The sequence below is a fragment of the Neopelma chrysocephalum genome, unplaced genomic scaffold (assembly GCF_003984885.1).
Source record: "Neopelma chrysocephalum unplaced genomic scaffold, ASM398488v2 Primary Assembly neopelma1_75, whole genome shotgun sequence".
NCBI classification, from domain to species: Eukaryota; Metazoa; Chordata; class Aves; order Passeriformes; family Pipridae; genus Neopelma; species Neopelma chrysocephalum.
Genome location: NW_020897736.1, coordinates 2,237,913 through 2,263,887, shown reverse-complemented (window position 1 = coordinate 2,263,887; position 25,975 = coordinate 2,237,913). Strand labels below are relative to the sequence as shown.

The 25,975-nt window shown below is 36.4% G+C and overlaps 1 protein-coding gene across 3 annotated transcripts in view; it reads right to left on the bottom strand.

Annotated features, from left to right (window-relative positions):
- Positions 1–25,975, bottom strand: part of WDR72 (WD repeat domain 72) — a 109,753-nt gene that overhangs the window by 52,241 nt on the left and 31,537 nt on the right. For all 3 annotated transcript variants that reach the window (XM_027688678.1, XM_027688680.1, XM_027688681.1), the window contains exons 14-15: positions 19,612–19,817; positions 2,427–3,241 (exon numbers count right to left, since the gene is read on the bottom strand). In XM_027688678.1, the coding sequence (XP_027544479.1) occupies positions 2,427–3,241; positions 19,612–19,817 (1,021 nt within the window). The remainder of the gene's footprint in view (positions 1–2,426; positions 3,242–19,611; positions 19,818–25,975) is intronic.

Below are 25,975 nucleotides of genomic sequence, written 5' to 3'. Positions count from 1 at the left end.
TTACATAACTGGTTTTGAGACAATACAGAAAGTGTAGATATATTCAGACAGCAAAATTATGCCATTATACTCAGATACAAAGGTAACAACATCACATCATATATGGATTAAGTATTTTATGGTTTTTTTTAAAGAAGCATCTGAAGCATGAAATTCTTTTCCATGGCTCTAATCCACTTCTCCCACAACTCTAACACATTTCTCCCATGAATGGTGACACAACAGCATCATCTCATTGGTGCCACCCAAAGAACTTTGACCCTATGTGGAAATGATGGTTCTTGACTGCAGTGGGATGTCATTTGCAGTTTAACAGAGGTTAGGTAAAGGATTTTATACTATTTCTTATCTCAACTGCTCTTATCTTTATTTATTGGAGGGGGAAAAAAAAAGTATGACTGACATATCTAAAGTTCTGGAACAGTTCTTGAAGGTAGGGGAAAAGATAAACTCAATGCTATTATGGGACAGAACCATAATGAGAAAAAAAAACTTCCCTGTCACCAGCAGTAAAGAGGAAAATGTCCAGGTGACTAAAACCTCTGAGGTCTGCATTGATGGAAATGCAGCAAATACAGTCTAGTTCTGACCAAATTCCCCGAGAAAGAACATTTTCTCCTTCAATAACAAAAACTATGGTTACTTGTCTAATTTCTGAACGTGTCAGAGATGAATTTAGAAGGCATAACCTCCAGTAGGTTTGTAGTAGGCAAGTGTTTGCAACTACAGCCAGGAAAATAATTGTGTGTTGTCTCTGTGCAGACCCACAGCACTTGCAGTTGTTGCTTAAGAACTCAAAAGGAAAATATAGTGATGGGGAGAAAAACAAAGAAAAAAGACAACAAAAAAAAACTCCCCAAAAGCCATGAACAAACCAAAATTCCAATAGAAGAATTGAATGGATACAACTCAAGTGCTTTTCTCTAGGTGAGGCCATTGGGAGGCAACAACCCATATCAGAGCATCACAAATGGCACCAAACTAAAAGTTAGCTATGAGACAGCTGTAATATGTATACTATTCAGTTTTGGAAAAAGAGGCAATCCAAACCAAACTATATCATGTAAAAATTCCAAATAAAACATTTCCAACTCTCTGCATAAAACTCATAAAATTTTTGTAATCAAAGTTTGTGCCTTTATTTTTCTTTCTTTTGTACAAAAATCCACCTATTTCTACAAGGGATGCTAGGTTTTATGGCTTTACATGTGCTGGAGAAAACTTAAAATTATATAGCGTTGTTTTGACAAAAAAAAAAGCACTGTTTTGACTAGCAACAAGTTTAATTCTTATAATTTTACAGGAGATATGTTCAAAAGTCAGCATGTGCATGTCGGGGAAAAATGTTTGATTCTGGTGTGATGATTAACTTCAATCATACAATGTCTTTACAAAAGAGTACCAGAATACACAATGCAAGGAAGTACTATTTTGCATAAAAGGAATTCCCATTCAAGCTGGAATCCTGGAATAAGCTGGTGTGAATATGCATCAATATTCAAGATCAGCAGCAAAAGCAACTGAGAAACTTGCTTTTGTCCTGTGGGATGTTGCATATGTCTTGAGATCTGCTGAATGCCTGGAGCTTTATGGAAGACACAGATATTTGCAGCATCAAGATCAATATTTTCTGTCCCCCCTTTCTTGCCTGAGGGCCACAGCATCACCAACACTGGAGTTAATTGTCCCTAAAATACTAAATACAGACCAACCTACGTTTGCTGAACAACAACAAAACTGTGGGCAATATCTGTTGCCTGATTAGCATGCTCTATTTGGCTTGGTCAAATAATGTCCAGTAGGTTATTTTTCTTTTATTGCTGAAAAAGCATTTAGTCAATAAATTTGTTTTGAGTAACATGAATGCTATTTGGGGTGGTTCTCACAACACAAGGGCCGATGAGGCATTCATTCCCAGTAGCTACTGTTGTTACTGGGGACGTTGTACTCTAGATAGTATAACTAGGACAGACTGTTCTTGGCTCTCATGTTTTATTTATTTATTTGTGAAGTCAAGGGTTTCATGGCAAAGGAAGTATGTTGCTTATAGGGAGTGGAAGTTTAAACAACGCAAATGTGCTTAATGCACTTCTCACAATGTGCATAAAGAGACCTTATTATTCTGCTTAGTCTAAACTGTGAAGAAAAGAGTTATCCCTGGAAAAGCGGGGTGTGAAGCTGGATAATTAAATTTCTTGTTCTGATGAAATTCTTGCATCATCTCTCATCTGCTAAACAGAAAAATGTAAAGATATCTAATTTTATCCTGATCTCCTTTTGTTCAAAGAACATCCTTTTAAAAAGCCCTAGAGAAAGAATATAGGCTCCACTGCAGAAGTACATGTTTAAGAAAAGTTTGTTTCAGGTTTTTTAATGTTTTTAACCACTATAAAGGAAGAGAAGACTCACAATGAAAAAGTCCTTACCTTTCACTTTCATCTGTAACTGCTGAAGGTATATTAATCATCCTGTTGATTAAAGCTATTCTGCTAAATAAGAATATTGTTTCCAAATCCTTTGTTCCATAAAGATTCTCAGGTCCCTCCTTCCTTCCAGTTTCTCCTGCAGTTGCAGCAAGGTATTTGTTTGATAAATCGAGCACTCTTTTGGTAAACAAGTTGAAAATTTCACCTTCTCCTGGCACAGCACAATCAGCACAGTTCCATCCTGGCAACATCAGTGAGAGGTGGCTCTCATTTGACACAAGTCCAAAAGAAACAGGACACTGAAGCCTCAGGATATCCAAGTGTCTCACACACAGATTGTCTGTTTCTTTATCTACGCCCCATGGTAGGAGACACGACAAAAGCAGCTTTGCTGCCTCAGTGGCGATGTTCACATCAATGTTTCCTGAGGTTTGCATCCCAATCTTTCTTGAACTCTTCATTTTTTTCTGTCTTTTCATGCCACCGCTTTCTTCCACAGGCCTGGGTGCATTATTACCCCTACAGACCTGGTTTGAACAAACAGTATCTCCCTGCCCATCCACTGCAGGTGTGGAGCCAGCAGTTTTGTTTCTTTTCAGTGTCAGTGCCCTTTTCTCAGCAGTACTTTTAGCTCTTTCTAGAGTGTGCTGGTTGTGGAAGGATTTCGATGACTTTAATCCATCAAGTTGAGATGACAGCAGAAGTTCCTCAAGTTTTTCCAGATCAAATAAGAGAACATGAAAGTTTGCATTGTTCCATTTCGTCTTAACTGGTAAAATAGTAAAGGGCTGTTGGATGCAGCTGGTATCAGTTAGCTGAAAGAAAAATATTAAATGTCCAAACACAAATCCAGAGCACTTTGTAATTTTCAAGATATGAACACAGAATTGCCAATGGAATAGATGAAATCTGTTAACTCTGTTGGAATAGATGAAATCTATTAACTCTATTAAGTTCAATTCAGTTATATTTATTCACTTGTTACTAAGGAAAAAAAGATTTGCTTCTAAATAGCTTAACATACACAGAGATATGCACATGTAAAGGGTACAACACCAGCTTGAATTTATCTTTACAAAAACTCTAGGCTGGTGTTTCTTCTACTAAGTCTCATTTCAAGCTAAAAGACTTCTTGGAAAGTTTTAAAGCATACAGCTTTTGTTTTTACAAAATAAAGCTAGGGAAGCAAACCCTATGATGTTGCAAAATTCTTGCACACCCCAAATGTCTGTAATGCCTTGTTACAATTTGATATGTGTATGGGATGAAGACCATGCCTTTTGCCATTTCAAAACATGCAAAGCTATCTAAAACTGAGTTAAGTCACACATACTTTATCAGCAACAATAAGGAACTTATGTGTATAAATCTCCATTTACAAAATTAATTACCCTAGCTGAAAATAATTGAGAGGAAAAGGCTACAGAGCTACTACAATGTTTGTGAACAACTCACTTCACCTTGTGCCACCCCATTTTCAACCTGGATCTTTCTAAAATTCTCCATACTTCTTCCCCAACTTTAAAGTCCTTTCTCAGGGTTTGTAGAGCATCATTTCAGTTCTACATACAAACATGATAATTGTGCTGGTATAAATACACATGGCTGATTACTGATGCTAATAAATGCCCAAAGAAAACAGTTTTTGAAACTTCCTAAAATCTGGCAGAAATAAAGATTTGAGAACGGCTACAGTTACTAAACAACTTTAGACTGACACATTAACTTAATTATGAACCGTAGTAGTGTCAGTTGAAACACAACAGGAAATGTTCCAAATTATCTTCACTTTTTTTTCCTCAGTTTTATTCATGTAGTTTCATTTTTTAAATGATAAATCATCATTAAGAACAAAATTTTACATATTTTCTTTTTCCAATACCCTTGGCATGGGGTAGATACTGGCAAACTCCAGTGGAAGGGATGTCTTTGGACACTTTAAAAACCAGCTTCTTATACTGATATCACAGAAGAATTTGGCCACAGAAATGCCCCTCAAAAACAATCTGCCCTGGACATCACAGGCTTAGACAGAACATAGTCCAAACATGCAAAGAGAATATAATATTTGAGAAGATAAACTGCAACAAGGAAGTCTCCTCTATTACAGCATAAACTCCACAGATCAGATACTCCAGAAGTAGAACTGGGGAAAGAAGGAAGAAGCAAGGATAAACACAGGAATGAAGAAAAATAATTCATATAAAGCTACGTTAATGGAGGATACATGAAGGCAGCAATAAGAGGGGGAAATTACAAAATCTGTCCTGTATTTGTTGGGATATTTCTCTACATGGAAAACATTCCATACTGGCTTTTCCCCCACTCCCAGTTTCCCATGAACACCTCAGGAGAGTTTGTCTGTTTTGGCTCCCTGTGCTACCTCATACCTGAGAGTCTTTAAGGAGTGGAAACATGGCACATCACCTCAGATCCCACATTCCAACCAAGATCCACTTAGAATAGTGGACTTTCCACTTTACACATCTTCAAATTCAGAAGAAAAGCATTTCCCGCTCCTGTTGCCCTTTTCCCCATGCAATTTTCTGTGCCTGTGCACTCTCAGAATGACAGAATTTTTATGACACAGTTTCTACAGGCTTTGGAAAGAAGACAAAACTTACTGTGGGGGCACAATAAAGTATCAGACCCTTTCGCTGCTTCCTTACTGTTTTTTTTTCCTTTGTTATAAAAGGCCTAAATCTACATACCAACCAATGAAGAGTCTGCAAGATAAAAATACTAGTGTACAATTCATGACAAGTATTCAGATTTTAAAAGGATAATATTAATTTTTCAATAAGACCAATTTCCTAAGGGGGAAAACATGAAAAATGTCATTTGGAACAAACATTTTGCACAATACTAAAAAAAAAATAGCAGAAACTGAACTAAATTACAGGGCTGAATCTGATAAATTTGTTTTATAAAGACAAAACCCTACATTTTTTGTCCAAGAAGGAGGCTCCAGATGAGTTTGTAGAACAACTACTTTCTTTCACAAGAATCATCATGCTGCACCACCACACAGCATTCCACGAAGGCACCTGCTGGATCATCTGAGGGTACAGTTATGATTACAACACCTTGTATCATAATCCTGACTATATCTAGTAAAGAAGTATCTTTTACCTTCAGGAAAATACCAGAAGTGAGGGAGTGTAAACTCCTTGTTGACACTTCTGCCCTTTTCTTTAAGCATTTATGACTTGGATGTTTCTGTTGTCCTGCACAAGCTCGTGCTCCCAGCACTGTGCTCAGTCTCCTTCTCATTCCCAAGCAAACACGTACAAACAGGAAGAACAACATCAAGAAGCAACTTTTTAGCTCAGTAATACTTCTGCAAACCATCATGCCAGCTTCCATATCACAAGTGACTACGTTAGTTTTAATTTCCTAGATAATTTGAAATATTCCACTTACGCAAGGAACTTTCTGTTGAAAATAGACAAATCTTAAAAGAAACCAGCAAGTGTTAGTAAATAGGGCAGCTTGAACTGGAATGCAATGTTGATTACATCTTCTTTCTCATGACTACTCCTTACCTAACTCCTTTTACATTACAAACTATGGTTTTAGAGCATTAGCTATTTTTAAATTGTTAATATTGTAGTAAGAATAACACAAGGAAAGAATCGACTCTCTAACCTCTAGTTATTTGGCTATTTAGTTTTGGGCAGTAATATAATTTGGCTTTTTTTGTTATTTAGAGAATGATGCTCCCACCAGATGAGGATGCACTCTAAATACATAATCTCATTTGAAGATCTCCATAGGGAGTCATAAGTAAGAGATTATAACTGCTTGTTCAGGTTTTCTTTTTATCCCTTTCCTTTTTCCTTTTTTAAAAAATAACATGTTGTAGCTAAGCACTAGGATTATTTTAATCTTTAATTATGCTGTTTCCTAATACATAGGGAAAACCTCATGGAATGCAAACACTGGAATTCACAGGCTACCTTTGACATTCATAGAAGCTATTATAATTTAGCCTATCATTTCCTCTCTATATACACTTATATTTGGCTGATTAACATTTAAAAGCCTTCAGTAAAATCACCATCCTAACAAAGGGAAATACCATGACAATGTCAATCTATTGAGACATCTGGTGATGCTCCTGCATGTAAAGTCACAATAGATGTTTATGGTTTATTGGCAATATGAAAGCTTATTGACGTTGATCCTAAAAGCATCTATCAAGTTATCTCAGCTCTCTGGCACAGGCATTTCATTCCAGTGAAAGAAGGTGGACATCTAAAGCTTTAGACATAAAATGCTATTTAGGAAATATGGACAAATTATTTTATGTAACAGAAGATGACAGAAAAAGGAGGGAAACCCATAAAACTAACTACAAACTGGAGAGGTGGGAATAGCATTTGAAGGTGGATATTGAAAAGCAGATATTTACATTATGTATTGTACCCTTCCCTTTTCTAGTTTAACCATTTCTAATTTTAAACTTTATTTTTGACGTGGACTGTAAGCTTTAAAAAAGCCAGAAGTCTGGCTGCAGACTAAAATGTCCTGAGATTCATGAGCCTCTTGTGCATCACTGACCAGTAGAAGAACAAACTTTCTAAATCCAGGCCAGAGCAGGATGCAGGGAGTCTTTGAAAGGCCAAGCTATATTCCATGCATGGCAACTATCTCCTAACATCTCCCTGGTTTGCCACTGAAGATGTTTAAGCCAGGATCAGACAGGAGCTTGAACAGGATAGACTGTGTCAGTTGGAAGGGACCCACAGTGATCATCTAGTCCAACTACCTGACCAGCTCAGGCCTCCTGCTGTTAAGGACATTGTCCAAATGCCCATTAACCACTCACAGGCTTGGGGCATTGAACACCCCCCAGGAAACCTGTTCCGGTGCTTGACCACCCTCTGGTAAAACAATGCCCAGTCTAAACCTCCTGACACAGCTTTGAACCATTCCCACGTGTCCTATCACCAGATAACAGGGAGATGATCTCAGCACCTCTCCTCAGGAAGCCATAGAGTGTGGGAGCCCAAACCCAGCTTTCAGCAAAAGGAAAACAAGGGCTGGCAAAAACCTCATGATCTGAAGGAGCTGGACCCTTCTCACAAGACCTGTTAAAGTTCTACCTCATGGATTAAGCCTGGCTCCAGCAGAAATCAGAAAGGACTTTTTGAGATGATTGTATCAGACCATGTCTAAACCCCTGTAATTCCTCTATCCCCCATGTAATCCTACTAGAAGAAAAATTAACTATTTGGAAACTACAGCAAAAATTTGTGTAACTCCCCAATTAACATGGCCTCTCCCCTTCATTAAAACGTCCAGCCAGAGATGCCTTTAAATTGTGTTCTCGTGCCCAATAAAGCATTCCAGTTCCCCCAAACTGGGATCGTTTCTAGTTTTTATTTTACAGACCGCCACTATAGAGCGCAATGAGGCCACCTCTCAGCCTCCTTTTCTCCAAACTAAACAAGTCCAAGGAGCTAAGAAGATTCCTTTTAGCCCTTTCACCAGTTTTCCCCCTCCTCTGCACACATTCAAGGACCTTCCCATTTTTCAGGGATGGGGCAACAAACTTAGAAGACCCACTTGAATTGATTCCTTCTGGCATGTAATTCATCACTGCTCTACAAGCTACAAGCCTGTTCTTCTATCTCTTTTCTTCCTTTACTCATTTTTACCTTAGCATCCAAGGAAAAATTTCCCTCTCTCTGTGGGAAAGGGGCAGCAGGGGGGCAGTGCTGTGGCCCCCAACCACACCAATATATGCCATTATCTTTAACAGGTTTAAGACAGACATATCACATAAAAATTTCATGGGAAGTACAATTCAAGTGTTATTTTACCTAGCTGCCTTCTCATCTCTAAAGGCCTTTTTCCACAGGGATCCAACTTGTTCTGGGAATGCTATTCCACTTAAAATACACACTTCCATTAGCTGGCAAGGATTCCCATACTGTTTCAGCTCTTCATATATATGTACTTTCTCCACACACCCTCTTCCTTTACCAGATGTGTTCTATTGTGGGTTTTGTACTAAAAACAGATTTGACAGGAATGATCTTGACATTCATTTTGCGTAAAGGAAATAAAGTGGCAAAACCACAAGGTAGATTTTTAGAAGGCAAACCGGACTCAAAATATACTCAGACACCACTTTGATACCACTGACAAGAAGTTGCTCAGTTCTCAAAGCACGGGCAGTATCAGTTTTACATAAAACAAGTCCTTTAGTATCAAATGTGATGTTTTTCTCAGACTTTTGGCCTTCTTTATCCACTGCACTCTCACTTTATCCCAAACACAACGGGATAAAATGACAGAAAACTGGTACCAAAGTTCCTAGTGCCTGCAGAATGAATCATGCTGCACAAAGCATAATTGTGAGATATCCTACTGATTCTAATAACTTTTTAAATTATGTAATATTCAAGGAGTTTAATTCTGTTCCTTTGAGCTTTCTTTTGTGAGAGTATATTACGATCCATTAACATCAACCAAGTTATGCTTATTTCAATTAACACTTATTTTCATCATCTGTCTTTGCTGTAATCTGACTTTTTATTACACTACAAAGCCATTACAAACATTAAAGACTATTTACATGTTTGAATCACTCTTCATTACCTCTGCAGCAACCAATGACATCAACAATAAGACTATTTAGGTTTTTAAAAACTGAATTGTGGAGAACTCAGTTACAGAAATGACAGAGAAGGGCAGGACAGTAGAATTTGTCAACCAAAATTTACTGAAATTAGGAATTTTGTGTCTCTTGATCAGGCCAGTCACTGGATTGTCAGTAAAAGTTCAGAGCTCATAATTTCTCAGAATTGCATCTCGTTATTGGTCTGGCTCTGGGCTCACAAAAAAATAAGCACATCACACATCTGCTTGTAAAAGTTATTTAGGTACTTCTACCCTTCTCTTACATTTGTACTTTGTGGAGCTCAAAGAACTGTTACTTGAAGCACGGCTACCACACCTGAGGGTCTTAAACATTAACATATTGCCATAACTTATTCTATTCTCCATGATGTTTTATTTTTGATGGTGGGAAGGAATGGCTGTGTCCTACTTTTGTTTAGTTTGTGCTTGCATTTTTTGTGTTTATTTGTTTTTTTAGCTACAGAATAGCTTAAAAATTGTCTTTACTTGCTCAGACATTTTTCTCTTCAGCCTTTTTCTATTACATATATATAAATATATATATAGCACCTGCAATTCTTTCTTATGAATTATGTTTTGGGGACACATTTGCAGGTGCTATCTCATGTATAGTTTGGCAAAATAGGAAACTTGTATTTGCCTCATAGAATCGTCTCAGAAAACAAATACATAAACAATGCACAAAATGGCTGGCCCAGTGTAAATTAAAGCATTAAATTTATTTCTAAATCCTCTGAGCCCTCGGTTGCTAGAGATGGTAGTCGATAGGAGCAAAAAAAAATTGCCTCCTTGAAATGTGCTTGGTGGACAGCAGCTTGATGATTGGCAGCACAAATAGAAGACAAACGAGAAAGCCTTCAATCTGCAGCTGATGCACAGGAAGAACATGGGGAGCTGAGTTTACAATAGAGAAAACATTACCAAGCTAATGGCACAGGCAATCGTTTGACCACCATGCATCTCTGATAGCAGCAGGGCATCCATTTTCAGTTAAGTGTTAGAGTACCTTTTTGCTTTCTCTGACCACTGCAGGGGTAAAACAACCCAGTGCGTGAAACCCACTGACTGGTAATAAATTACTATATTGGATACTTTTTGTTTTCTTTCAGCAATGACTTTACTGTGTATTCTTGCTATCATTACCAATTAAAGTGGAGATCACGTTAGCAAGCTGTATCTAACTGTATATCAGTCCCTTTGCTCCAATTGCTTTGGCAAGTACCACAGGGTCAAGAGGCTCCTTTGACCTTTATCAGCTAAGTCTCTCTGACCACTCACTATTTGAAGCAATCTCAGCTGAACAGATGGACACTTTTGCAGAGTCTATAAAGCTTAGAATATAAAGATAAATGAAATTGTGTTTGGGGCTTCAAACTGGTTTATGAGCATAAAATATTGTTAACAAGTTCCACAAAAACCTCGGATTTCAAATAGCTCATCCTAAATCTACACCACGAACACAACACCTCTTTATCTACTAGGAAATATTTTTTTTTTTGCTGTGGTTTCTACATATAAAACTAAAAGCTTGGTGTAACTTACATGTCTAGTTAGCACTAAGTCAATTCTGAATTTAGAAAGCCTAATTTAATTAGTTTGATCATTAAAAGAAAATCAAGAAGAAAAATTAATATAGCTTTTTCCCATGACAGTGGCATAGCATACAGCACACCATCAAAGAGATCATTCAGTGGAAGAGTACTAAAAGTGTTGGAGAGTACAGACCATTCAGAGAAGGCTTGGGCCTTCATTTCAGATTTCTCTATGTTATATTTCTTAAAGTGCTTGCTTTTTAAAAGATTACACCAAAATTCTAGTCACAAAATACATAAGAGAAACTTCAAATTCTCCAGGTGATGCTTGAATAACTGTTAATAATTAGATATAAATATGGTCTTCCAATCATATTTATCTATTTGTAATTGAAAAATAACCTATTGTTCAACAACAACATCAGATGGTGTGTTATTTGAGGTAAATCGCATCAGCAAACCTGCCTTCTTCACTTCATAACCTTTTTGCAATACACAGTTGTCTTATTTTCTTGTTCTGCTGAAAGGATGAGCAATCCAGGATATGTGCAAAGGTGCATTCAGTTAAAAATAGTTACACAAACAGCGGGTATATAATTGAAATAGCACTTAAACATACACCGTGTACCATCTCTGAAAGAACCTGCAGAGGAAGAAAGGATGCAAATTATCAGCTACACTTTCATCTCCCCATAAAAACCTTATGCACTTTCTAATCCAATATTAGCTTGAATCAGCAGCCCACATATCACACTCCTGTGTCTAACCCTGCCCACCTCCTGAAGCTTTGGATTTAGGGAGCATGTGACGAGTTTCTGTCACTAAAAGCATCCACTGCCTCCCAAAATGCACAAACAGGGGAGGCCCATCCACTCCAGAGCAGTGCTGGCCCTGTGCATGAGTGTCATACAGAGTCATGGTGTCACTATAGCAAGGTCATTCCTGTTCCTCACCTTCACACACTTCACTTAGTCACAGGACAGAGGATCCTCTTGAGGGAGGCATTCAGAACTTTTTTTCCTATTAATTTGCCCTTTTTAAAGCTCAATACTCACATATAAAGGACTATATGTACAAAGCCTGGAGTCAATAGTAGTGCCCCAATTTGCTTTCAACATGCAATTTATGCTTGACCTGAGGCTTCCCCACTTGGACAATGCAGTCCCAAACAAATGTGTCAATTCATGCTGAATTCTCCCATATGAACTTGCTTAAATAATCTGCTTTGAACTTGCCTTTCATTGCTTTTATCATAGTATTCATTACAACAACTCTGGTCATATTATTAAGGATGCCCAGATCATCCTAAAATCCACCTCCCATAAAGAAAAGGCTACAATATTCTTCAAGGTTGCATCACCGGTGTTTATCCATGAACTTAATTGCAAGAACCTCTGTCCTTCCAACACCATAATCTTTCTCCCTTTTTTTCTTTTTTAAAATCCCAGTGCAGAGCATCACTATCTGCACAGCACTTCCAACAGGAACTGCAGCATCACTCCTGATGAGTTTGTGGCACAATTGTAAGGAATTAAGGGGAGGAGTCTTCAAGCTCAAGCTGTGTAATGAGTAGACCAAGGACTGAAGAAACCTTCTCCATCATGTGTGGAAAGCCATTGTCAGGCAGATTGTTGTCCAGATGGATCTCCTGGGCACAAGACATTTTAATTGTTCAGGAAGAATTGCTAACACATCTATTGGTCAATGTACAGATCTGGTATGAAAATCAAATGCTTCTCAAATTTTGTGTTCAAGTTAACACTGTCTCTCTCTCCATCACAAATACTGAACTTCAGGTTTTTTTGTCAGATTTAATAAAGTGTACATATAAAGGTCATCTTGGAGACAAATCATAAAAAGATATCAAAGAATAACAGGCAAGTAAAGCTAATATGCAGAATATTCTTCACATAAGTTTTCAACACTAGGAAACAAGTTTCTATGCTTTTTGTTTTTCAGGGAAATACTTGAAGAAATATATACAATATACAGACTATTTTTTACAGACAACTTTTTCTTTGCTCTAAAACTCATGCCACAACCTGTCTGGGTACACTATCAGAAATTCTAAACAAATACTCTTGACAAAGTCTTGTCCAATAATTTTATCATAGAAAGAACATAAAAGTGAACTGGAGATCCACTCATGTCAGACTAAGATCCATTTCTGACACAGACAGTCTCTGCACCATGAAAAGCTTAGATGGAAGGAAAGAATAAGGTGGTTTTTAAATTAAGTATTATTTATACACTCAATATTCAAATACTCTGTTTATATTTTAATATATATTTTCTTTGGAATGTAGAAGTAAATTTCCTAACCATATCTTCAGAAATGTTTAGGGCTCAGTGATGGGTGGCAGCAAAAGCATTTTCATCCTCACTCAGCACTTAAGTTGTAAGATGGAACATCTCTAAAGTTTCCTTGATCATCAACTGGACAAACAATGCTACAGCCATCCAAAAACACAGACTACTGACTCAGGATTTAGGAATTATTATACTGAACAATTTACTGGATGAATGAACATCAAAATATCTGTGAGAATAATGCTGAACACAGATACTGCCAACCTGACCTCAGGAGGAGGGTAAAAGCATGAGAATATTGCTTTGTCCTAAGAAGGATTGATGCATATAAAAATTAAGTTACCAAACCATGTCTGACTGCTGACTCCAACTGAAATAACATACTTGCCCCAGGCTGTCCTGATAGTGCATTTCCTACCCTGGATTATAAGAATTCCACCCAGAAAATTTGTCTACACAAAAGTTCTGGATCAAATCACGTGAAAAAGAGCAGAAAAAATCGTGGGATTAAATTCTTAAATATTAAAATCCTGTGAATCCCAGGAAGTGCCATTCTTGAAAATTCCTTAATAGGCAAGCTGGTCTTTCTTCAGACCCTAAGGATGTATCAGGATGGCAGCTGAGTTTCTGTGCACATGGATTTCCAACTGTTCTTTCCTTGAGATCTGTTCAATCTTACTGATGGGCTTCCAGAAGGACAACATTTGCAAAGAAACATTCTCAGATGCCTGCTTGGATGATCCATCCTTTCCCATAAGTATTGCAAGAACCAAATCTGACCACTAGAACAAATCAGGTTTTGAATATTAATATATAAAAAATATGTAACCTCTGCTGTTATTTAGTTTGAAATTGAACCACAGTTTAGCCTAGGATTTTATTCCTGCTATTTAAATGAGAATTAGCTTTCAGAAGGAAAGCAGCAGATAGCAAATCTTTCTTTTGCAGAGTAAGGTTCGTTTGCTGCAAGTCTAATTTCTAAAATACATTTCAGATGCTGATGTGCTTCTGGCAGAGTCACTGCCTTTTTTTTTTTTTAAATAGTTGTGTGAGGTGGAAACCTAGGAAAGTCTCACCCTGAATTTACTCTGAATTCCTGTTAATATTTTTGTTCACTAAAGTAATACCAATTAAACAATAAGAGGTCAGGAATTCAGTGTTTAGAAAGGAAAAGATGATTATCACAAGTATGAAGATTTCACCATATGCTTTTCATGAATGGTGAAGAATTTTCAAGAACACCACTGGACAACATGAAAATATAAATATTAGAACAAAGATGATGTAACTTATTTTAGAACTAGGTAGGGCACTTAGAAGGAAAATCAATTAGGCTGATCTACACAAGAAATCACAACTTATGGACTAGAAAATAGTAAAGGTAAAATCTAAGAGGGGAAAATTCAAACCGTGCCCAACTCCACATCCAGACCTAAAAGAAACAGTCCTAAGTGACAAATAAGATCATGAACAGTACTTCCACAAGACAGAAGCTGTATGTTTCTAGTTATAAAGATATGTTCCTTAAGAAAAAAAATGCAGAATTTGCTACAGTGTCCAAGGGATAGAGAAGGGAATTGCAGCATGGAGGTGGAGGGATTGGAGAAGACAAAGATGACAGCAATAGCTGGGTTAGCTTCAAAAATCATCCCTCAACATGGAATAATTCACAAGGACTGTTGATATTGACCTCAGATTTATTTCTACTAGGACACCACAGCACCTTCTTTAGCTTTATCACACAGTTCAATTCGTTGTCTAGGCAGGGAAAATAAAAATTTTAAGTCAGTCACCTTCAGTAAAGTAACAGAAGAAAAGCCTGTAAAAGTATACAGAAACAGGGTGAGAAGCCTTGAAATAAATATTTAAGGCTTATTGTAAGATTTCTGCCAGCCTGTGTTGATTGCCAGCCACATCTGCAAGATTAAAATGTGCTACAAGATCACAATGGCAACTTTTTGCTTCCATTTTGCTTTGAGGTGATCAATGGAGAAAACACAAATCAACAAACTCTTGACTTGGTGGACCTCTTCAAAAACTACAGTAACTTTCATCAGAGATGGCATGTGGTCAAAGCTATCAACAGCTCTCAGGATCAGGATTCCTTTTAACTGGTACAAATTTAATCTCATAACTCTGAAGCTTTTGCTTCACTGAAGTTATGTTGCTACTCTGGTCCCTTGATAAAATACTTAACTGTGAAATTTCACAGGAAATGCAGGACTGAAATGCTTTGCAACTGAATTATAGAGAAAAAATATATCTGTATGTATCAAGCTTTTTTTTTCTTCACTCATTTTCCTATTACATTTACTTAATATAACTACTAAATAAAGATACTGAACACTGGTTCCAGAAAATTAAAAAAATAAATACCCTGGAAGCAACAACATAAGGTTACCAACTTCAAGGAGAAATATCTATTTTCTCTTTTGCTTTGTTCTTAATAATCCACTTCACAGAAATGATCAAGATCTGTAATTCCCTATAACAATGCTCTAAATATTATAAAAGGAAACAAATTAAAGCAATCCATGCCTACAACACCATTGTTTATGGTACCATTCTTGATTTCCTATTTGCTAAGTATTATTTTGTATTTGTGCTTGTATCTCATTTCCATTTTTCTACCAATTTTTCCATCAGTAAGATTTAACTAGTAGTGATTTTCCAGGCTTCCAATAACAATTTTATTTTCAAATTGCTTCCTTTGCTATACTAAAACAAATAACCACTATTGTCCTACAGTCTTCATTTGTCTCTTACTTATTCTGTGCAGCAACAAAACAGATATTTATTTTATTATTTATAATTTCTGAGCATTCTTGTCTTTACATATTTTTTTTAGAGGAGCTATGTATGCTATTATTTAAGTGAATACCAACTTCTTTAGAACTATTAATACTGGGTATTTTAAGAAATTGCTGGGTTTACATATCAAGTAATACATATACCTAACACTCCAACAAAAGTTCACATATAAATAAATACGTTTCTCCCCCCATCTTTGTCTTTTCTTAGATACAGAGTAAAAATTTCCCTTTTCTAATCTAGCTCTTCAGTAGAATAATTCAAGAGTTCAAGTATTAGCAACTATTGGCAGGTTTTAGAAGCTGCTCTTCCTCCAACATTTTTACACAGAAGACTCTAATTACATAACTGAAATCACTACAAATATTAGAGTGTGAAAAACACACATTTATATCCGAATTACTGAAGCTGAAAAGCTAGGAAACTTTCTAACACGAAAGATTTCTGGAACATCAGGAAAACAATTCCCAGACACATCCAGCTTTTTATGTGCATCAATGAAATCTTCATAGGACGCACTGAAGCATTTCAATTTTTTTTTTAAATCAGCTTTTCACACAGCTCCAATTTTCAAATATAACTATGACTTAAAGGTATAATGAGAGCTGGTTCCATATAAACACCATGAGCACAGAGTCTGGTGTGGAGTCTATTGTAATTAAGACCAGTGATTCAATACCTATTGCTACTGGCCAGGTATCATAGCAACCTCGTGTCACTGAATGCTGCTGGAAAACTGTTCAGCACCAGCAAGACTATGCTTCAGGAAAATCTACAATGGCACTACAGATAGTCAACATCTGTGGGGGTTGTTACAGGGAGAACAACAAAGAAATCTGCTTTAAAAAAAAAACCCTATACTTAGAAAATTGACAGGGATACTACAGGGGCAATACAAAAAGAAGAGAAAAAAACCTAAGAGGAAGAAAAGACCATTTTTTTGTCATTCATTACACAACTTATGCACCCACATCCTAATATCCATCCCAATAAACTGAGAGTTGAAATAATGCTGCATTATCACATTAGTGTGTTTCCACAAAGTACTATCTTTTTCTTTTTAACTAAACACGAGCACCACTCATCACCAACATTACTCCGAAAATAAAACAGCCTCACTTCCAAAATAATATTTAAACTTTCACAAATGAACTCTAGATAGTCTTGTATAAATCTGGGGAAAAAAAAAAAAAAGAAAAAACAGGTTACTATGAACAAGAACCCAATATTGATTTTTCTGCGGTGCAGTAAAGCATCTCCATTCTATTTGGCTGCTGTCAAAGCCACTCTTTAACAGCTGGAGTCAAATTGCACTATTTACAGCAAGAGCCCTTGTCAAGTGGACCATAAGTATTCTAACAATACACTATTCAAATGGCACTTTGCCACACAAATTGCTGACTTGATGAATACCCTATGTCAATGACTAAGGCCAATATAAAAGTTTCATTTTTATGAGAGGTTTTACATTCACGTATTAAGTAAAGCTTTCTTGAGGAACTATTAAACTATATATTTGGGGGGCTTTTGACATTAAAAATAATTAAAATCTGTTTAAATATATCGGGGGGATTTGACAACATTAATATGGATCTTGTGTTAACTGCATTTGTCACAGTCATCTGTTATTGGTACTCCCACTGGCACGTGCTGCACAATAAAAGAATTAAAATGGTCAAAACACCATGAAATCAAAACATTCTGCCTTTGTATCTGTGATTTACATGATGGCAAATGTTTTGAAAGAAAGCCTTTGAAGCTGGACTACTATGTGAGGATATCCTTTTTCTTAGGATTGAGTGGAGAGAAACCATTATTTTGGAAATCTTCTTTTGCCTTAAATATAATAGGAATGGTAAAACAACATAATAATAAAGAGTAAGAAGAAATGCTGAATATTACTTGCAGGCTTCACGTGGATCATCTCATTGTACAAAAGGATCACTCACAAGTACAGTGCCAAGAGGACAGAATAGCTACCCCCTCCTTTTTTCTGTTACATAAATCTTCTGAAATTGAGTTCTTAAAATAGGCTAAAATTGATGATGTCAGGGGTTTTGATAGAAATGTTATTAACAATTTAGTATGTTGTTAAATTTCTAATACACAATTTGCAAAGGAAGGAAATTTATAATGAAATACTCATTCTATATTAAAACCTTCTATAATCTGAGAGTTTCATGATAGTTTCATCTGTATGCTAATTATATGCTTTTATTAATATGGTATGGAATGTTGAAGGCTGACACCCACGGTCCTCTCAGTTATTTCATGGGATCTCAGATTTCCAGACTCTATTTCAAGATGCTAAAATACAAGAATTCAAAAGAGTCAATACAGCACTTTTTGAAAAACCTAAAAAAAGTTTCCTGCAGAAAAACTGAGAAAAACAGTAGAGTTCATAACAAGCCTTAATTTCAGCAAAAACAAAACAGGGCTAAAAAAAAGCTGCAGAGCTCCACACTCCTTTTGTGCAGCCTGTGTTGGGCTCCTGGAATAGCATTAAGGGGATGTCCATTGTTATATTCTTACCAGGTTCAGCTACACTATATATATTTAGCCTCCAGCATCTCCCACACCAATCTACAGAACCTTCTCTAATGCAGACTGAAGTGGAAGAAACTCTGGATGCAATGGGTGACACATTTTTGATGAATGAAAAGTGGTTTCCCAAGTATAGAACTTAATTTATTACAAAATTAGACTAACCTAACAGGTCTATAATGACAAAAAAAAAAAAAGGGAAATTAAAAAAACCAAGAAAGTATTTTGACAAGAAAAGTCTAAAAGACATCAATAACATTCTCAATAAAATGTTTTCATTTGGAAAAGATAATTAATGAACATTTAAACAAGAATATGGAATATTGTATTGAGAAATCAGCAGTCAAGATGAATATTTGATCAATAAAAGCACTAAAAATTATTACAATTCCACTGTTGCCTACTGTGATATTTCTTCTCATTTAAGATCATGATAATTCCCAAAACATGTTAAACTCCACACTTAAAAAACCGACAAAAAACTATTTTCCCATTTTCCATAAGCAGCACATTTTCTTTCCAGCCACTTTGTTAAATCCATGCAATTTTCAATTTAACAGATATGCCTAAAACTTCACCCCAAACAACTCCCAAAACTTTTTCCCTTTGTTCCTATTTAAAAAGGAAAGAAGAAACTATTCCTTTTAATAAACAGGGAGATCAGATTCTGTGTCAATGGCCAACTAGTGCACCATCTGCCCCACAACATGCTCAGCAGGATTTCGCTCTAATAAGACTTTTCAGAAAATGGGATCAAAAAGAACTTTAGAAATCAGACTAAGGTTAGTAAAAGGTCAAAGAGAAATATTAAGAGTTAAACTACAATCATTATAAACTCAAGGTTATGCGTAAATTTGTAGATACAATGAAGAAAAGACCAGATAATTCAAGAACTAGGACTTGGATTAAGCTGTACTTTATCAGAGAGTTTTGAAATATCCAGTACTTCATTTACTATAATTAATAAAGCCAGAAAAAGGCCAGAGACCATCCTCAAGTCTGTTTCCACACGTGAGTTGAGGGAAAGCATTTTTCGTTTTCATTACTTGTGGGAAAATAGTTTCTATCCACATTGAGAGTTGAGGAAAGCAGACGTGACTTCCTCTGTTTATTGAAGAGAACAGAATTCCCCAAATCCATTGATTACAAAGTGGTGTTTTTTTATGAAATGGGGTTGTTGAAGGCATAAAAGCTGAGCCAGTCAGAAGAAACCTTTATAAACTTAAGCCCAAGCCACATGGTACTTACACACAGCTATATATCAGTGAGGGTTCAAGGGGAAAGAACTTGGATAACAACTCATTACTCTTGAGAAACGTTCTACTCTTCCTCCTTACCTTATCTGAAGATTTTTCTGCATGAATAAGGTTGTAAGGGCCCATGCCATGCTTACAGGAGCTCGAGTGTTTGTATCCAGAATTCTTATTTCTTTTTGACTCTTGAGATACAGGAAGTGGAGCATCTGCCACCAAGTATTCTGAATCTTCAATAGCAGCAAGAATTGCTCTCGCTGTTTCACCTGTTTCATGTCGTTCCAGGGTGCCTGGAGAAAACACAAGAGAGGCTGTAACTTTTTCAAGGAACTACAGCATTCCATATCTCTGTGGAAGGATCAGAGTATTAACATAGTACACTTCATGGGAGCAAATAAACCACAAAACATTTACAGATGAGGCAATTAATTCCTCATCTTTTGGAACTTAAAAATATTATTTTGCACAAGGGTCTATTCTACAAGGGTCTATTAAAAAAATAAAGCTTAATGTCTAAAGAAATCACTGCCACGAAACTTTGTTTCAGATCAAAAGCAACTCCAGATATTTTATAGGTGTGAAGCGAGATGCAGCTTTCAAAAGGAGTCAAGAATATTCACAAAAATACCACTTGCCCAAACTGTTCAAAAGAGTAATTGGTTTTCTTCTCACAAAGCCCTCTCAGAGCACCTATATCATTAACAGTGTAAACAATAACACATTTATGTAATATTTTAGTGCTGTCCTCTAGTGTTCTAGATTACAAATAGCAAGACAAAGCCCAATTTTTTCATTCCATTCCTAAAAGTGTCAGAGGTAAAGACAGTTTGTAAACACCTGAATATACATGTAGCTCAGTCATTAGGGATTTGAATTCAATGTTTCAGAGACTGTCATTGCTTGTATGGCTTTAGGGAATCTGATTCCTCCAGCTGGTATACCCAATAATATTATTTTAGTAAAAATTTATTTAGTAATAATTTCAGTAATAGTGGTTTATTTGTAACTCACATTAAAGATACCTAAACTGAGACTAAATGTCTTTGAAATGAACTACTATTATATACTGCACATTTCCTATAGGAATTAAAAGAAATTGCTGAAATAGCATGTTTCCTATAAATATCAGAGATAAAGTACATCTGAAGGATTTTTCAAGTATTAAATATCAGCTACAACGTGAAATGTTTTTCCCTTAAGTTTGAATTCTTTCTACCCTCAAGTAATACAACATGAATTTTCTCTTTCACTGCTACAAGAAAAAAAAATGTGTAACACTGAAGTTCTATCAGTAACACCTGCTAAAAATATTGGACTGGGATTGAGGGATCTCACACAATAAGTGTTTGTGTGTATATGTGTGTATAAAATCTCTTTATCTGAAATTATTTCTCTGAAACTCATCCATTTCTGTTCACTGTAGCATCACCTCTGCTACTCATATGACAAAGAGTCTTTGAATTCAGAGCAGAGAAAAAAAAAAAGGCAACTGATTCTCTGTCCCCTTCAAAAATCAGTGGAATGCCAGAGGCTGCTGTAATATTACACTGAAAAAAAAATAAGGATCAGCAGTTGTTTTTCTTAAGTTTTCATAATTTTCTTAATCCCTCCCCAGCACTTGCAGCCAGTGGAAAGACCATTACAGAATTGGATATTTACTGAAAGGAAAGTAAGTTGCCCAAAGATCTTCATAGTTAGGCTGTCTACAAATGCTTGGAAAGACAACACTGGCTGTAAAGATCCCAACATTGCAACATTTCAGTATTTCAGGAACACAAGAACTCTTAGGAGATGCCTACAAAGGAGGATTATGCAGTTCACACCAGACACGAGCAAACACATTCTTAAAACTATCGTAGCGTTTGAAAAGTTAAGAAGTTGGGAAATAATAGTCACTTAGCTAATATTATTTTGGTCTCTTAATGCACATAATCTAAACTGTAAAGCTGGAAGCACGCCTTGCTTTCCCACAGAACTCCCTGGATTATTCAGAGCAAAAGATAAAGTTCACCAAGGAAGTAGTTGTTCTCCCTACTGTTAAGTGTGGAGACCAAGCTTTCTCTACCACCTTCTCTGGAGAGTTCACTATGCAGGAATATTTGTGTGTATGTACAGGAATATTTGTATGTATGTACACACATATATCCAGACTCCTTTTCTGTAACACTTTTGTCAGTGCAACTCACTGCCAGAATCCTCGAGTGCTTCAGAAAGACTATTATCATAATTTCCCCGTGAAATTACAGGTATCCTGCTGTTTTTATAGACAAGGATCTAAGGCAGAAATTGCAATAAATTTTTGATAAATCCAAGGATTTTGGGAGGATGGTGTTAAATTTCAAAGACCTGATTATACACACTCTTCAATGTTAGAGAGAACTTCAAAACAAGTTTTGTGAGCTCCAGATGCACAAGTGCCTCACCACCAGTCATCCCTCTGTCAGATTATTCTGCAGGATAATCTTGTGGATTTATAAGAGAATACAATTTAGTTAAGGTTTTCACTACAGTGGGAAAAGAGGATAAAACTCCATTTCCAACAAAAATGAAGATTTGTCTGACTTTGTATCCTCCTGTGCGTACATACACACATAGGAGTAAAAATTAAAATATATTTAAGCCTTGTGTTTTCCCTGGCAACAGCTTCAGAGACAAATTTTCACCTCCTGGTTGAAGAAAAAGAATTTAATGGACAGAAAAAGAACCAGACCAGAATGAGTGGTAAGTTACAGAAAGAGGGGACAGCAGAATTTCACCATCTGAATGGAACATACAGGTATTCTTGATGTGCATGAAAGAAAATTGATATTATATATTCTACACACACACACATATATATCTTATTTAAATAGATGACGGATCTGCTTCTATATATTATAGAATTATGGATGCAAACTGAGAAACCACCAAGCAGGAGGTTGGGTTACTGAACACTTTGCTACAACCAAACTCCTTTCTGACTGTCAATGGTGGGGATGATGCCATTGCAATACCATTTTTTATGAGTAGTCTGGAGAAGAGAAAATTAACATCAGATGAAAAATCCCTTCTAGGTTCATATTTGGCTTCTCACAGAGGAGTTACAATTGGTTGGGGTTTTTAATTTTTAAGGTACATTTATAGAGAGAAACATTGAATAGAAACTGCCCTGGACAACCAGCTTGGTTTCTTACTGAATATTAAATCATAAAATCAATTTGAAAAACTCAGATTTACATCTTTAAATAATTTATATATCATGCATAACAGCTGTCTCAAATCCCTTTTAAGTAGCACCCTCCAGAAGATGGTTACTTTCTTAAAAAAACCCATGCATATACATGCATATAATGCCTAATCATGTTCTCTATATGTGTGCATCTATTTGTAGAGGTTTGTGTGCACAGCTGGACCTGCAATAAAATGGCACCAAGTGCATAGCAAAATGTGTATGAAGGGAGTGGGTGATGAGGAAAGTATTACAAAGTATTCATATTATTATCATTGTAAAGAGCTCAAAATACTCATTTATTAAGTGAGTACGTGGCAGAGCCAAAATAAAGGAAGATCCCTGTATTCTGTGATTTCTGAATAAATCTTTCAGAGACACAAAAGGGAGGTGGGTGAGGGGGAAGGAATTTAGAAGCCTGTTTATATGACAAGGACTTGCTGACCACTGTAAACAGTCAGAAGAACACTGGGGCACAGCAGGTATTGTTCATAAACAGTTATTTGTTAGGAATATGTTGTCCTTGATTTTAAGGGAAAATAATGAAGAGTAAGAAAAAACAAAGCCTGTACATGAGAGTACAGGAAAGGGAACAGGAATAAAGACAACTCTCAAAACTGAAGCATTTTAAACACAAATGAGCTCAAAGATCTCAGTTGGGGAGTATAAAACAACAATGGATGAAGGAGAAAAGATAAGGGTGTCTGTACAGCAGCAACACCACTGCTCTGACCCCCTACTATACATACAAAATACAGGAAAAGAAAGTCTTTATCTCTAAAGCTGTGACCATGGCAACCAAGTCTCAGGAACAGACAAGAGTGGAGTATTTCACTCTCCTGGGCAGCTTTGGACCACCAGATGTGACTGGTTAGAGACTGTTACAACATCTTATTCTTCCTCTGGACCAAGTAGTACAAATTGTGTCTCTTGGTGTTAGTGCTGTCCACACAGTTCTCTGGCTTCTGCTCCCACTGAATGATGCATTTTTACTGAGGAGGTCACACGTATTTTCCTGCCTTGAGACGAGGAATTCACTGCCATCACATGGCCTGTCATATCATCAGGCTCCAATGCTTTCTGTTTGCTGTCACAGCAAAAGTATCAAAAATCCTCAGTATTGCTGTGCTGCTGTGACCCAGTAACAGCTGAATCTTACAGCACAACAGTGATCTGGGAATGAGAAATTATTTCAGAATTGGTTTTATTTAAAAAGAGCACATGGTCAAGAACAAATCCTTCTCTTTACTAGCAGTCAAAACAGAAAACTCACCTTTCAAAACAACTATCATCTGTAACACTAGTTGGTTTATTTTCTGTCAAGATTGTCCTTTCCATAAATACATATTTAATCTGAAAAAACCCTCCCACACACTTTGTTCTCTGCTGTTAGAATAAGGCATACAGAAATTTCATGTCCCTTGCTAAAAAAAAAATGCTTGAATTTTACAATTCTCCAGTCTTTCTCCAAGACAGTGGACAAGCACTTTGCTTGAAAAATTTCTCCTAATTGCTGGTGCCACCACTCTAAAATCAAATGGCCCAAAAGAGATGGAACAAACACTGCATTAAGTAAGAATATATATTACAACTAATATCAAGACAATAGTAAATGGCATCTAGCAAACAGAAATGGGATAGATTGCACAAGAACCAGCCTATTAAAAGCTAATAATATTTAAAAAGATGTTTTACATATAGGAAGAATTAATAATGGAGATGCCCTGTGACTACAGCTCTGTATACAGGAGCACCCAGAGTGTCTTGGCAGACCCTCCTTACTGATTTTTGCATTTGGAAGATTTCTGTCATGTCCAAGTCTGTGTGTTATTGACATTCTTCAGAATATACACTTTCAGAACAGCATTGCAAAGAAGAAAGCAATGAAGAACAACACAAAGAAAACAACTGAAATGTAACTTATAATGCTGGTTTACATATGTAGGTAAAAAGAGTAATTCCCCCATGCAGCCAGTCACCATTTCAGGATTTCTGATGCAGGCACAACACCCCAAAAGAAAGGACATGAAAACTTCCCTCTTCTCTCCCTGTCTCCATCTAAACTATTCCAAACAGTAAAGAACAATAATGCTGTAAGCAGGAATTGCTAAGACACAGTAAATGTGCTCAGCTGGGCTGAATGGAAGAAATTGCATCTGAACTTGGATGACACATGAGCAGCTTCTGCCTATTCCTTTTTTAAAGTCTGAAACATGGAATGAGAATCTGTCCCTTAGTGTCTGGAATGAAAACCCTCCCTGATACAAACTCTTCTGCCTGCACTGACTATAGCAATCAGTCTTCATTTCCACTTCTTAAAAGTGTATATATATATATATATATATATAATCTTCATTATTAACAATAGAACAAGAATGAAGATCAACTATGAGCTGGAGGGAACACATCCTTTTGAACAGACACATACAGCTAAGTTCCATACCTGCTCCACCTAGTATATGTAAAGTACATAAATATATGTGTGTGTATGCACACATATTGAGTAGAAAGGTACCCAACTCTTGTCAGTATAAAAGTGTGTCCTCAGTTTCTGCAAACTGGGCAAAGGATGACACTGCCTTCCCCCCCCCCCGACTTTTCCAAGCTCCACTACCTTTTATTATTCTGCATCAATAAGTATTTACTGAACGATGACTCAAATTTAGAGAGCTATGAAATATTCAAGTACAAGCTACAGACTGACCTAAGGCTTACACATATAAAATAAAAGATGCAATAAAAAAAAAAGAAAGAGGTAAATCATTAGTTAAGTTTTAGTTTAAGGCTGACAAATTAAAACAAAAAACACCCAGACTCAAATGCTGAACTTCCACAAAGCATATATATTCAAGCTTAAGCCTTTACTTGGAATAAATCACATTTTCAAAACGTGCAAACTAACAGTTCCTCATCCTTAATGTCTTTTAGAAAGGGATTTAAGTGACAACATACGTGCAGAGAAACTACAGTAAAATGTATTCCATCTTATTGCATGTTATCATTTGCATCGTAGCTTGAATTTCTGCAGAGCTGCTTTCTTAGAGAAAGATGGTCTAAACCAGAAGTTGTTTAATGCTGCATTGTGTCAATTGTGTGATGTTTCAGTACTCTTGGCCTAAGTTATCTTGTCTCAGTTCAATAGTACACACCCACCTCAACTCTTCCTTCAGGTCCTCCCTTACTCTGAGGATGCCTCTTGACCATGAAGGTAGAGGGTGAGAGAAACCAAGATCAACTCAC